At 63.7% G+C, this 14710-nt stretch overlaps 1 protein-coding gene across 1 annotated transcript; it reads right to left on the bottom strand.

Moving 5' to 3' along the window:
* Positions 1-242: 242 nt before the first annotated feature.
* WDR5 (WD repeat domain 5) lies at positions 243-14451 on the bottom strand. The gene is made up of 14 exons (XM_040225604.1): positions 14359-14451; positions 11878-12037; positions 11121-11229; positions 10737-10810; positions 10242-10331; positions 10015-10104; positions 9802-9885; positions 6059-6114; positions 4542-4588; positions 2777-2852; positions 2321-2354; positions 2010-2084; positions 1524-1611; positions 243-621 (listed from the first exon to the last, which is right to left on the bottom strand). Exons 2-14 carry the CDS (start codon positions 11956-11958, stop codon positions 521-523), a joined length of 1005 nt encoding a protein of 334 aa, XP_040081538.1. The 5' UTR covers positions 11959-12037; positions 14359-14451; the 3' UTR covers positions 243-520.
* Between the last annotated feature and the right edge of the window lie 259 nt (positions 14452-14710).

Raw genomic sequence — 14710 nt, 5'->3', positions numbered from 1 at the left:
ACGCCAAAGCACAGGCTTTCCATGGACATCACACAGTGAGCGCTCTGTGCTCCCCAGACACTCAGGACGCGTGGTCACGGGCAGGACGCTGTCACCAGAGCGTCACTGAACACACGAGGGACGGCCCTCCGAGGCTGGCAGCCAGAGCCCGTGCTGGTGACGGTCACAGCGCTGGCGCCGGGTGATAAAACCACAAAAATGGTACAGAATAGTTACCGGAAAAAAACACAACTCGTGATAAATTGAACTTCACCTTTTTGTAATAAAAAATTAAAAATTTCTGTGGACTCTGAACACAACACAGACTGGGAACTCTTCCCCGGACGGCGAGAAAGGAATTGGCAAAAACGCCACCAGCAACTCCCAGACCCTCAAGGGGGAGACACGCCCCAGCCGAGTTTCTTCCGGGGCAGCTCAGGCCCAAGCCCCACCGGTCCCCGGGCCTGGACCGGGAGCCTCTCCAAGAGCCGCGCGCCCGCCAGTCCGGGTGGACTTCCCGGCAGCTCCCGGCACCTTGGGCCTAGCAGTCGCTCTTCCAGAGCTTGATGGTCTTGTCATTCTCCAGGGCGGCCGAGGCGATGATGTTCTCCGTCGGGTGGCATGCCGTCGAGATGACGACGTCTGCAAACAGATGGTCGACGTCAGTGCCCTCCTTGGGCCCGGCCTCCCCACGGGGCCAACCATGCGCTCAGCACACAGACCTGGGGTTCAGGGCGGGAGGACAGCAGGGGGCCCCGCCCAGACCCCAGCGAGGCAAGGGGTGCCCCATGGGCCAAAGGCATGCTGGGGCCGCCGTCAAGCTCGCAGTGCAGACGTCGCACCCCCCACACGTGCACCAGAGCTGCCCCCCTCCCGGCATGGGCCCTGATGCCCTGTGAGGCCAGCTCTGCGAGTCCACCCAGGGCAGGCACAGCAGATCCCGTCATGAGCTGCCCCCGGCATCAGGCAAGTCAGTGCGTTTATAGCTTTTCAGGAAATGGAACCCCAGCATCTTCCCTCTGACTGGGGCGGCTTCAAGTGAGCCTCTGAGTGTCCTGCCCGCGCGGCAGAAGCCACAAGCTGACAGCGGCCAAAGGCGGTGGGCAGGGGCAGGCCCTGCTCCCGGGGGACTTGCATTCTTAGGGAGAGGGTGTCGCCCCGGGCAGCTAAGGGCTCCACACTGCTGGCCCCTGAGCGCTGGGGAGAGGAGCACGGGGTGGGGGGGGGCCTGGGAGGAGCCTGGGTCGACAGCGCCACCTCCACATGGGGCCCCGGCCATTCCCGGGAGGCCACGGGCCACGGTGACTTCAGAGCTGGGCAGCTGGCTGCTGGGAATGAGCAGTTAAAGCTGGGGCCAGACCGTCCCCCGACAGCCCCGCAAGGGGAGGCCCAGACCGTCCCCCGACAGCCCCGTAAGGGGAGACGTCAGACCGTCCCCCGACAGCCCCGCAAGGGGAGGCGTCAGACTGTCCCCCGACAGCCCTGAATCGGGAGGCACCACCCTGGCGCCGGGCGGTGACGGCCGCAGCTGACGCCCCACTCACCTGTGTGGCCCTGAAGCTTCTGCACAATCTCCTTGGTCTGCAGGTTCCAGATGTAGACCAGGTTGTCCTCCGAGCCTGACACAATCCACTGCGTTCAGCGGGGGGCAGGGGCACGGGGAGAGAGCCGGGTCAGGGCGCCCGTGCGGCCGGACCAGTCTGCGCCCACGGCCCCGGCAGGGCACGCAGCCCCCAAACTACCCCCATGCAGACGCCGTCCCACAGCCTGCCCCTCGCCTTGGGGTGGCTTCTGGGACGTTGGCCGTCAGTCACGGCCCAGCTGCTCATCACAAGGCTCCTGCCTGAGCCTGAGGGTCGGGAGGGTGACACTGGGGCCCAGGCAGAGGGGGCAGGACGTCCCCAAACAAGCGGTCTGCAGAGGGGGCCTTCATACTGCTAACATCCAGAAAGCTCCCGTCTGCCGTGGGTGAGCGGACTGGGCCCGCCTGCGGGAGGGGCCGGGGAGCGCAGGGCGGGCAGGCGACTCACCTTCCCGCCGGTGACGGAGAAGTTGGCGAAAATGCAGTACTTCTCATTCTTGTGGCCCGTGTACGTCTTCAGGCACTGAAACAGCCAGGGACGCTGCTCAGCCACGGCCACCCTGCGCCCCAGGTGACCGCCCAGCCGTGACTGGACGGCTCTGTGAGCACCGGGAGCCCCGCCCCACAGCCCACCCAGGCCAAGCTTTAACCCGCATGGTGGGGACATTTGCACCGAACCAACTCCAGTCACGCTCTGCGCCCCGCGGCCACAGCCCAGGACCCTCAGGAGCCCCGGAGACCCTCGCTGTAGTCACCCACCTTGCCTTTGCTGTAGTCCCAGAGCTTCAGCGTGCTGCAAGGCAGAAGGGCCGGGTCAGCGCACGGCGCCCAGGGGCAGGGGCCCTGCGAGGCAGCCGAGGGGTGAGGATGCCCGAGAGGACCGTGGGAGCCCCAGGCACGCCAGTAAGGGGTCCTCAGGGCCCCTGCAAAGGGCAAGGGAAGCCTGTCCAGCACAGGTGTCAGCAAGGGTCTTTCCTCCTCCCGGGGTGGAGGCTGAGCCCCAACAACCTCCAGGAAGAGGAGGGTGGCTGACGGCCAGTGATGCCCGCCCGCAGCTGCTCGGGAAACAGCAGCGTGCCCACCACCCCTCGGGCAGGAGGGTCCCCGGTGCCCCAGCTGCACAGACGGGCCTCCGGCGTGGCCCTGGCAGGGAGGGACGGTCTCGGGCTAGGGCCTGGCCGCACACCCACGCCGGGCAGGCACGGCAGCGCTTACTTGTCCAAGGTGGCGGCCAGGATGTACTTGCCATTCGGAGAGAACTTCACGAAGGACACTGGGGGGTTGTCGTCATCTGCGTGGAGCACAGACGTGGCTGCCGGGGGGCCCTGACTGCCGGGAGGGCTCCCCCACCACAGTCCAGTGAGGTCACCGCCACGGATGCACACGCTGCCCCCGCCCACCATTCGTGCCAGGTTGAGAGCCGCTCTGCCCCATGACCCCCGGACAGGAGCGCTTCAGGAACAAAGGCCCTGTGGCCAGTCGGCCTCAGGAAGCCGGGCCTTCAGGCACCCCCGGGCCACTTCCACTCAGGGCACAGAGAAAGCCTCGGGGTGGCCGTCTCGCACGGGGTTTGCCCACACCCAGCTGCCCTGCGGACACGGCGCCAGGATTCAGCGGGCCTGAAGGTTCTCCCGAAGGTCACGGTGGGTCAGCGCAGGTTCGCCCTGGAAACCACCTGGCAATGCCAGGCCCACACTCCTGACGCGCGGGCAGCGCGCCCGGGGGCCCGAGGGAGGCGGGGCGCAGCTGCCGGCTGGGCAGGGCCCGCCTGGGAGGCACGTGGCCTGGTGACCGCGCTGCCCCCGCCTGTGGAGGAGCCCCGAGTGCCCCCCGGTGAGGGGCCGCGTGGCCCTGGGTCCCGCGCACCGGGGCGGCCCACGCGTTACCACCTCGGGGGGCCGAGGCCTGCACCCTGCGCGCGGGGGGCCGCTGCTCTCTCTGCCGGGCAGACGCTGTAAAGGCACAGGGCGGCGCGTGAGGGCCTCCCCGCCGCTGGGACAGGCTCGTCCAAGGACGGCCTGAGGGCCTGACGCCCCAGAGCCGAGGTCGGGTGGGGTGGCTGCCTGTAACCTCGGGCCTCTGCTCCCGCCCAGCCACGGGGCAGCCACAAGCTCAGCTAGAAGCCCCCACTCGGCCACGGGCACGAGGACACAGGTGGGGGCGCCCAGACCCGGGGACGGCACCACGTCTCGATCAGAGCAAGAAAACCGCAGAGGCCACCGGGGACCCGCCCCGCCCCGCCCTCCTGCCCTAAGCCTAGCTGCGCAGACCGTGCCGCAGAGGCAGGTTACGTCAGACGAGGTGGCTGCGTGGGCCTCAGGGGCCAAGCCGATCTGACCAGCGTCCTGCAACCTGCAGGAGGAGGCGGGGACGCCCACGGAGGGCTCGCAAGGAGGCCACAGAGAGGGCCCAGATGGAGCCAGCCCTGCCCACGCCCTGACCGTGGACTCCGGCCTCCAGACGCGGGCACAGGTTTCTGCTGTTGAAGCCACCCACCCGGCCTGCAGAGTCCTGTGATGGTGGCCGGAGCAGACCCTCAGAGCCACGCCTGCCCCCATGACAACCCAGGGCAGGAGGCAGGCCCGGCGCATGGAGCCTGACAGCTCATCCGACGCAGCAGAGGCCTTCCATCGGGACTCAGAGGTCGGCCTCCCGACAGCAGCCCCGCCCCGCCCCCGTCAGCCTCGCAGGCCCGAGGCCCTGGGGGGCCCTCAGCCACCCTCTGGCCACACACACACCCTGTCCGGCGGCACCGCTGGCCACACAGAGCACGCTGCCTTCCCACGGCACCACCCCCACCCCCGGCACAGCCCCACACCGTCTGCAGAGACCCCGGAGCCTCCAGCCCCAGCAGACGGGGCTCGCTGCGGGCCCCAGCCAGGCTGGACGGCAGAGCTGAGCAGGAAGGAGCGGGGGAGGAGGAGCCCCCGCGGGAGAAAGGGAGTTCCTGCAGGGTGCGGCCGCAGGCCACCCCACTCACCGATGAGTGTCTTCAGGCACTGGCCCGAGGCGGTGTCCCAGATCCGACTGCAAAGCAACAGGCACAGCGGTGACCTCGGGGCCCGGGCCCGCCTCCTGTCCCGATGTCTCGCTCGCTCCGTCTCTCTCAGCGCCATGGGGGGACAGCAGAGGAGGCCGTGGCTGGCCCACTCCGCGCCCACGGCCACCGGGCTGACCTGCCCCCACTGCAGGCTCTCCAGGCACCGGCATGCCAAGCACGCAGCCCCGGGGGCAGCGCTTCTCACACAAACAGCGTTATCATGGGCACTCGTCTGGATGGCCTCTGGTTCAGGGACAAGAGCCTGTTCTAAGAGCCGATACTCCCGGCTGGATGTGCAGGCGTCACGCCAATCCAGCCCGTGGTGCCTGTGCGGTTTCTGCCAGCACGACATCCCATGACCTAGAGATCAGCCTCGGTCCACTTCTCACACCGTGACTTTCTCTTCCTATCACGTTAGCTGGAAATCCCAAGTTGCACCGAGTGATGAAGGAAACGGGGACGTGCGGACTGTCCACAGGCCACACATGCCTCCTCACGCGTAGCAGACACACGGCCTGCGGCACGGTCAGCCCCGCCACGCCCTGGGAGCCCTGCTGCAGAGCCGCCGCCAGCTGAGCGTGCTCACACCCAGCGGGTCCCGCACGGCCAGGCCCTCCGTGCAGCCCCGGCCGGCCCTGACGCCCCTGGCCTCCTGCAGCCCCACCTGCTCGCCCCGTCTCGGCCCGGCCCGCCTCCCCACCTTCTCTCCCAAGCCTGGACCAACGCGCTCTGTCTCAGGCGTGTTTCTTGAAAACAAGTGTTCAGAGGGCTTTGACCCACACTTGCCAGCGTCTCCTGCGGGGCACAGCCAGGCCCACGGCCACGGCAGTGCACACCACGTGGTCCGGCGCTGCCACGGTTTCTTACACACGTCACTTTTGCTACTCTAGCTTCTCTTACTGGGGCTAAATGTGGACAAATTTTTCTCCCTCGTAGCTGGAGAGCCCCCTGTGGGCCACGGGTCTGGCCAGTGACTGCTGTGACATCACTCTGCACCCCCAGACCACGCTCACAGGTGATGAGGTCAGCTTAAAGCATTCTCCCTACACCTCCCCGCACATCTCACAGCGTCCAGACAGCACTCCCACTGGAAGTGTCAAGGTCACGGGCCTGGCCTCAGACAGCGAGCTCTGGAGACGATGCCCCGCCTCCCCCCCGACACGGCCCCTGGGATGAGACCTGGGCTCTCAGCACCTGCTCAGGACCCTGACGTCCCCAGCAGGGCACTCGAGGATGCGAACGTCGGCACACCTTTCCTCCACCACCCCCCTCACCAGCGCCATGAGCTTAGGAGCCCACAAGGAGCCACGTCTGAGACAGCTGCGCCTCCCCCACCCCACCTGCCCCATGGCTCCGCCCAGGGAGCAGAGGCTTCCGCCAGATGCCCAGAGGCGCAGACAGTGCAAGGAAAGGCCTCTAAATACTCGCTGGCTCAGGCAAGCCAGACTGTCACTCACCAGAGGCCATCGTAGCTGCTGGAAACGATCAAGGATCCATCTCGATTAAAGTGAACCTGAGGATGAAGGAGAGGGAGGAACAGAGACTCACACTGAGGCCCTCAACACAGACCGGCCCACGGGGCCGGCTCCCGCACTCCAACCTCACAGCAAAGACACACACACGGGGCAGCGCTGAGCCTCCAGCTCCCCGAGACTCTGAGCAACGTGGAGCAGCGCTGAGCCCCCCGACTCCCCGAGACTCTGAGCAACGTGGAGCAGCGCTGAGCCCCCCGACTCCCCGAGACTCTGAGAGACGCATGAGCGACGTGGAGCCGCGCTGAGCCCCCCGACTCCCCGAGACTCTGAGAGACGCACGAGCAACGTGGACAAGGTGGCCACTGCCACCCAGTGCCTCAAGCAAGTTTGTTTCGTGACGGGAGACTGAACCACACGAAGAAAACCAAGCCTGAAACGCCTGGAGGCTTTCAATCATGGACCACAAAACGCACGGGGGAAAAGGAGCACACTCGGCCCCCCAGGCCCTGCTCCACGGGGAGAGGCCCGGCTGGCCGGAGCCTGTCTGTGGACGCGGACACAGTGGTGATCTGAGCACGGCTTCCATCCAGAGAGCAGAGTCAGGAGAGACACCCACCTATTCAGACACTCGCGAGTGTCGCTCACGCGCGTAACCCTGCCCACCGCGCACCCCCAGAACCACGAGGCACCCACATCACTGCTCCGAGTGCCCAGACTCCGACCCCCGGGATGCCCAAGCCAGCGTGAGCTTTCCAGACAAGGCGGGAGCACGACCCAGGCTACTCCGAACTGTGTGGCTGGGGAGAGGCGCAGCCTCCAGGTGGGAGGCCTGGGCTGTCTCCACACCAGAGACTCTACCTGAATGCACGACAGGGACGGGCGAGACCCCTGCTGAGCAAGGGCCACCTGACCAGCCCTGGCTCCCGACTGGCTGGTCTTTGGTTTGTCCTCTTTTTTCCGACTGACTCTGCTTGAACAGCAAGAGCGATCAACGTCCGAAGTTCGAGTCCTGGGCAGGACGAGCCGCTTCACAACAAATGACCCCGGGGGGACACCATGCGTGCTGCCGCACAGGGTGCCTGCCCTGCGCGAGGGGCCCCGGAGCCTGCGTCTCCCACGCGCCCAGCAGAGGCCGGCCCGGGGCCACAGCTGGGAGAGCCGCCGTCCACCCGGCCCAGGGCCCGTGACGGGGCTGCGTGTGCCCCTTCCACTTCTCAGCCGCTGCGACAGGAAGTAACGGGTGAAACGAGCCTGAGGTACTTCATTTCACCCAGCGTCCCCTGGGGGAGGGCATGGCAGCCCACGCCAGTGTTCTCGCCTGGAGAATCCCGTAGACAGACGAGCCTGGGGGCTACAGTCCCTGGGGGTACAGAGTCAGACAAGATGGAAGCACACACACGCGCCCGCGTCTGAAACACCACCTCAGCACATAACCAGCGTTAGAGACCACCAGCGGGACGCCTGGCTCTCCTCCTCGGTGCTCGGAGTCCTGGAAACCTGAGAGGCCTGCTTTCTCACACTCCCTCACACCTCAGGCGGGACGCTGCCCGGGCGGCCGAGGGCCTCCATGAGGACGACGTGGCCCCTGAGGAGCCGTAGTCGCTGGCCCCGCCCGGCTCCCCCGCAGCTACCTCTCCCCGCCCTCTGCCCCACATGCTCCTCAGCCTCCCAAGGCAACTTTCTCACAAACTCGCAGCACCTGAGCTCATCACACTCAACGCTTTGAACCTGCAAACTGTGATCTGATGGAAGCCCCTCGCAGGTGATGCTGAGCTGGCCCAGAGCCCGCAGGGCGCCCCGCCCTGTTCCTGACACGTTCAGAGGGCACAGCCAGCAAACGCAACGAGGTATCCCTCTGCACCAGCGCCGGGGGAGGGCAGAACAGCCACAGTGAGCACCACACACCAAGCGGCACACAGACCCAGGCTCTGCCAACACCCGCCCGTGGGCGCTGCAGCACAACCACGCCGACCTGGGGTGCACCCTCTCCACGGAATGAGAGCCACCAGTCGGCGCCCATCAGGGGGACCAGCAGAAGGTGTCGGCCACCGGCAGGCACAGAGCTGGAAGGAGCCCCAGACCCTCACCCAAGTGGGCAGAGCTGGAGCAGGACACCCTGACCTGCAGCCCCCCTCCCTCCAACAGCAGGGGTGCACTGGAGAACACGTATTTAAAAACCGCAGCGGGCACCCTCCTCGCAGCCCCAGGCATGGGTCATGACACAGGGCCAGCAGGGCCATGCCCGAGGCCAGCACCATGCCAGGCAGCTTCAAACAGCTCATCCAGTTCAGTCGCTCAGTCATGTCCGACTCTTTGCAACCCCACGGACCGCAGCACACCAGGCCTCCCTGTCCATCAACTCCTGGAGCTTGCTCGAACTCATGTCCATTGAGTCAGTGATGCCATCCAGCCATCTCATCCTCTGTTGTCCCCTTCTCCTCCTGCCTTCAATCTCTCCCAACATCAGGGTCTTTTCCAATGAGTCAGCTCTTTGCATCAGGTGGCCAAAGTATTGGGAGTTTCAGCCTCAGCATCAGTCCCTCCAATGAATATTCAGGGTTGATTTCCTTTAGGATGGACTGGTTGGATCTCCTTGCAGTCCAAGGAACTTTCAAGAGTCTTCTCCAGCACAACTTAAATGCATCAATTCTTCAGCGCTCAGCTTTCTTTTATAATCTAACTCTCACATCCATACATTACTACTGGAAAAACCATAGCTTTGACTAGATATACCTTTGTTGGAAAAGTCATGTCTCTGCTCTTTAATATGCTATGCAAGCTGGTCACAGTTTTTCTTCCAAGGACCAAGCGTCTTTTAATTTCATGGCTGCAGTCACCATCTGCAGTGATTTTGGAGCCCCACAAAGTAAAGTCTGTCACTGTTTCCCCATCTGTTTGCCGTGAAGTGATGGGACTGGATGCCATGATCTTCGTTTTTTGAATGTTGGGTTTTAAGCCAACTTTTTCACTCTCCTCTTTCATCAAGAAGCTCTTTAGTTCTTCTTTGCTTTCTGCCATAAGGGTGGTGTCATCTGCATGTCTGAGGTTACTGATATTTCTCCCGGCAATCTTGATTCCAGCTTGTGCTTCATCCAGCCCCGAGTTTCTCAGGATGCACTCTGCATGTTAAGTTAAATAAGCACGGTGACAATAACTAGCTCATTACACGTCCCCAAAAGGTCAAGGCCCTGAGCACGGCATCAGTGGGACAGAGGCCTTTCATGGCTGAGAACGGTTAAAATCGCTCACCTACAGAACTTCAGGACCTGAAAAGGACCCACCATTCAGCAACAACAGACAACCTGTTTACACGCGACTCCTTCTACTTTTCAAAAGGTAAACTTGGCTAAAAAGCCATTTCTGGCTCTTTGTTGACAAAGAGACACTATGCCTAATTCATACATGGGGCAGTTTATGACACGTGGGTAGTCTGACCCTTGCACACTCACCCCGCGCACGGGGGCGCCCAGAACAGCCACTGTGGACCACACAGGGAGGGTACCTTCCCCTCGACTCCCCACCACGACCCCGGGACGCTCCACCCTCCACAGGCACCTCCATACCACACTCGCCACACCAGTGGTCACACCTGCACCGCTCAGCCCTTGCAGACCCGGCCCCCTGCCTGCCCTGTGAGACCCCATGCAGGGGCACCTCCCGCCCCCACCCCCCGGGCACAGGTCCCCAAGCACGGCCTCTGCCGTCGGGGCGGCAGCGGGACTCACAGCCGAGACGGGGTCTGAGTGGGCCGGCAAGGTCTTGAGGCACTTCCCTGTCTTCACGTCCCATATCCGCACGCTCTCGTCAAACTGAAGGCAAAGGGAGAGGTCACGGCGGTTCCTCGGGGTGGAGCAGAGTGGGCAGCTCCCCAGCCCCGAGCCCCTCAGCACGCAGCCCGGGAGCGCCCCCCACCCCGCCCAGGGGAGCCGCACACTTACGGAGCCCGAGACGATGAGGTTGGACTGGGGGTTGAAGTTACAGCAAAAGACGTAATTGCTGTGTCCCTTCAGGGTTTTCAGACACTTTCCCTAAAATAACACCGTTCCTGGGGATTATTTCCCCAAATATCGGTGTCAGGGTGACCCCGCCCCACCTAACCCGCAACAGCAGTAAAACGCCTGACGACACACAGCTGCTCACCAGCCGCACCGTGTCCCGAGCTTACCGAGCTCACGTCCCAGATCTTCAGGGTTTTGTCATCTGAGGCGGAAACAAGGAGGTTAGAATCTGACGACCAGGCCACGTCAGATATGCCCTGCGGGAGGAGACACACGGTCATTGCTTTGACAAAACAGGACTAGCCACCCAAAGTCAGACCCCCAACGTCCAACTGAAGATAACCTGACATCACGCCCTCCGCTCGGGAGGACCACAAGGAGCTCGGGAGGACCACACGGAACTCGGGAGGACCACACGGAGCTCGGGAGGCCCACACGGAGGGACGCACAAGCCTGGCCCAGAAGCCTGTTCCCTGGGGCTCTGCCAGGCCTGCCGTCGGGCACAAACGCACCTGAGGAGGTCAAAGCTGGGAGGCACATCACCACCCGAGAAACTGGGGAGGAGGCCCGAGCGGGGTGCTCCGACCTTAACCTGGCAGGCCTGGGAGTTGGGGCCCCCCACGCCCAGCAGCAGCTTCAGGCGGGGCGGGGCGGGGACCTACCAGCTTGTGACCAGAGATGGTTTTCTCAAATTTCCCATCGTATGCTCCCCAAATCTTAATGAGTTTATCTGCAGCTGAAAGAAAGGAACGAAAGGCAATCAAGGTCTCCAGTCAACACCTGGGCTGCCCACAGCCGCACCCGAGAAGCCGCGGTCCCCAGCACCTGTCACCAGGCTCCCCCGCCCGGCCCGTCTCTGCAGAGTCTCGACCAGCAGTCACAGGGCAGGGGCACCAGAGGCTTAGCCCTGGGTGCAGGGCAGGGGCACCTACGCGAACTCGCCAGCCACTCCCCCTAGCAGGTCCCCCGCCCGCCCGCCTCTGCAGAGTCTCAGCCCCAGTCACAGGGCAGAGTCTCGACCAGCAGCCACAGGCAGGGGAACCTACAGGAGCTCGCCAGCCACTCCCCGTTGGGGCTGAACTTCACGGAGGACACAGCTTTCGTGTGGCCAGCCAGGGTGAACTTAAGAGCGTAGTTTGGCTTCACCGGCGTGGGCTGTTAAGGAGAGCGCGCTGGTCAGCAAACAGTTACCCCACTGCTCACTGATCGCCAGTCTGGACGTGATGCCCAAGGTGTAAGGTTAAGCTCTGGAGAGTGCCTCCAAGAGCCCTTATCCGCCTGAACACACGTGCCTAACCCTGAGCCTGGACTTCCTGCACCAGCCCTGCTTCTCCCGTACTCTGCCATCCAGACTAGAAACACGGGGACCCCTCCTGGAAGCACCCGCCCCCCACCTTGCAGCTGGGAGCCCCAGCAGCGCCAGCCCTGCTTCAGCAGCCCCCCACCCGTGCCAAGGTCCACCCCCCAAGCTCCCCGAAATCCTGCGCCCTTGGGCAGACCTGCCTGTTGCCTGCGGGCTACCTCCACAGGGAAGGGTGGGACCAGAGTTGGAGAGCTTAACAAGAGACATTGTCTGGGTCTCATAGAGACTCTTACAGTCAAGACCAAGGGTTGACAAAGCCCCCTCCCTAGGTGACAGGTGGGGCATCCCCAACACGGCCCATAAAAGCACTGGCTGGGAATGTGGTTTGGAGTAAAAGCCGGCACTGTTTCAGTGGAAGGGAGAACAGGCTTATGCACTTGAAATAACATTTCCAAGCGTCTCGCAGCCTCTGTGCCCTGGCCGTTCCCCCGGGGCCGCACCTTGCTCTGTGTGGCAGAGGATGACGGGGTGGGCTGTGCTCGGGCAGCCTCCGTCTCCGGCTTCTTCTCCTCGGTCGCCATGGCTCTGCAGCGCCCCGGGCGGAGAGGTCACAGCCCCGAGTGGAGGACGCGCCGTGGGCGGGCGTCTGCCGGTCTAAGCCTGCAGCAGGGGACGGGCTGACACACAAACCATGTTGCAAAGATGGGCGCCCTCCAGGGACCCCCGGGTGGTGCCGTGGTTAAGAGTCTGCTGTTCCACGGATGGGGCCACGGGTTTAATCCCTGATCGGGGAACTAAGACCCCATATGCCGCATGGTCCAGCCAAAAATAAACAAACTTACAAATAAAATATATTAAAAAGTTAGCATCCAGGAAAGAGAACACACAGAGGACGGCCTTCCTGAGCCCTGCGGCGGGTGCTGGCCCAGGCTGGGGGCCGCTCCACCCTCTCCTCCTAGTCCTTCACAGACATTGCTGCTCTCACCCCACCTGTGGATCAGAGCCCAGGACCCACCTTCAGCGGCGATTCCTGCTTTGTTACCCACACGTCTGCAGAAACACAGCAAAGTCCAGGCAGACAAAAGGCAATTCTCTTCAAAGATCCCGATACACTTAAAACAAGTCAGGGCTTCCCTGGTAGCTCAGTGGTAAAGAACCCGTCTGCCAAAGCAGGAGTCACGGGTTCGATCCCTGGTCTGGGAAGATCCCACGTGCCGTGGAACAACAAAGCCCGCGCACCACAACTGCTGAGCCTGCGCTCTCGAGCCGGGAACCGCAACGACGGAGCTCATGCGGGGCCGCTCCTGAAGCCAACTACTGAAGCACCCCAGAGCCGTGCTCCGCAACAAGAGGAAGCTCACGCAGCAAGACTCGGCAGTGCCAAAAATTAAAAAATGTATTAATAACAATAAAAAGGTAACCAAGCATCCCTTGATCAGGAAACAAACATGCCAAGTGACAGGAGCTGAGCTGCAGGAATGCATCCAAGCCCCCAACGGCACCCCCAGCGATGCGACAGGGCCGACAGCAGGAGCGCAGCCCCCGCGGCCCTCCTCCCGGGCTCCAAGTCCGCCGAGTGCAGGCTGCAGACACACGGCCCCTTGAAGAATGCTAACAGCGAGAGGCTCGCTGTCCCTGGTGAGGCGGCCACCAGGCAGCCGGAAAGCACAGCCCGGAGCCGGCCCTGCCATGAAGTCCCTACCTGGCCTTCCTAGAAGCCGTCGGCTGAAGCACACCCAGACGCCTCGCCAGCCAACTCGGTGCCGAGGATGGAGAGACTGCGGCGTGCAAGCGGGAACCTGGGGAACACCCATGGCAAGAGCCTGGCTTCATTACTGGGATACGCGGCACAGAAGCCAGGTGATTCTGGCAACAAGGGAAAATCATTCCCGAGCAGAGCCACTGAGACATCCCCCAAGCATCGCGGACCATCCAAGTCCAGAAGCTGGCACCACCGTGGGCCAAAGAGTTTACACACTGTAAGTTCTAGCTTGAAAGCTGCAGTCACACTGAGGCGGAATGAGTGGAAGCCGTCCAAAAGAGCACGTCCCCGGTCTCCTCCCGGAGGAGAAACCATCAAGCAACACAGCAGTGCAGAGCCGGCCGGCCACCTGCTGCGAGGACCACGGCCCAGGGACGGAGCGGGCGCACCCAGAGCGGAGCGGGGGAGGCCAGGGGCTGGTCGGCACACCTGCCCGGGGGCACGGTGCGGGCACAAGCTGAGGCTCAGGAAGCGCTGGCTACTCGGCGGATGCCTTCAGTGCAACCAGGCCCCCAAAGGGCCCAAGCGCTGCCTTCCCCGGGTGGGCGGCACACTGGGTGGGCAGAGGAGCCAAGGCTCAGAGCTGGAGGGTCTGTTTCACAGAAGCCGGCCCCTGAGGGAGCCAGACCACAGCCAGGGCTGATAGAGGGGAAGGAAGCCCGAGGCGTGTCCACGCCGAACGCAAGTGGGAACAGAAGAGGCTCCGTTAGGGATGGGACGGCAGCTCTGAGGCCCGAGTAGCTCCTGTCAGCATAAAAGCCGAGACCTTTTGAGGTGAGGTGAGGCGCGAGTCCTGCAAACCTCCTGCCCTCAGCTGAGGAGCAGAGATACACAGGAGGTCTCACAGAGAAGGTGCCCGACTCCTCCCGGCTCAGCCCCTGCCCAACCCTTCCTCCAGCAAATCATTAACTGCACGAAACATCAGCCCAACTCTTGCAAATACAATCGCTCGACTCTTAACGTGTGGAGCCAGCCTCCAGAGCAATTACCAACAGACCCCTCTTGGCACCCAGGTGAGCCTGGCCACCCAAGGCTGAGCCAACCGACTTGGGGGGTGGGGTGTGCTCTTGGTCAACCGGTAAAACGCAAAACGCTCGGGGCTCCAACCCAGAGACTGGGCCCCCGCCCGTGGGAAGAGAGAGGGGCCTCGAGCCGCCGGAGAATCTGGGACCCCCCCGCTCTCGGCACTCCACCCGGGTTCTCAGACGCACCAGCTTACCTCTCTGCCTCCTAAGGAGCCTCGCCAAGCTCGGAGGCAGTGTCTCGCTCAGGACCTGCCAGCGTCTACAGGGAACCTGGGCGAGAAAAAACGGGGTGAGAGGGCTCCGGGGGGCATCTTCCACGCCCCCGGAACGGCTCTCGCAGGCCAGGCTGCAAGGGGTCTGAGGTTCCACTGCGGGAGCGCGGTGCGCTGTCCGTGGCCGCGGGCAGCCCCGCGAGCCCCGGAGCCCCGGAGCCCCGGGCCTTCCGGCGAGAAGGGGGCCCGGGTGCCTTGGGCAGGGGGGCGGGAGGGCGGCAGGCTGCGGTGGGGGCGGCTCTGCAGCCGAAGGCACCCACGCGCGGGTTGGCCC

The sequence above is a fragment of the Oryx dammah genome, unplaced genomic scaffold (assembly GCF_014754425.2).
Source record: "Oryx dammah isolate SB20612 unplaced genomic scaffold, SCBI_Odam_1.1 HiC_scaffold_25, whole genome shotgun sequence".
NCBI lineage: Eukaryota > Metazoa > Chordata > Mammalia > Artiodactyla > Bovidae > Oryx > Oryx dammah.
The sequence above is the reverse complement of the archived record's forward strand: the minus strand, read 5'-3'. Positions and strand labels throughout refer to the sequence as shown.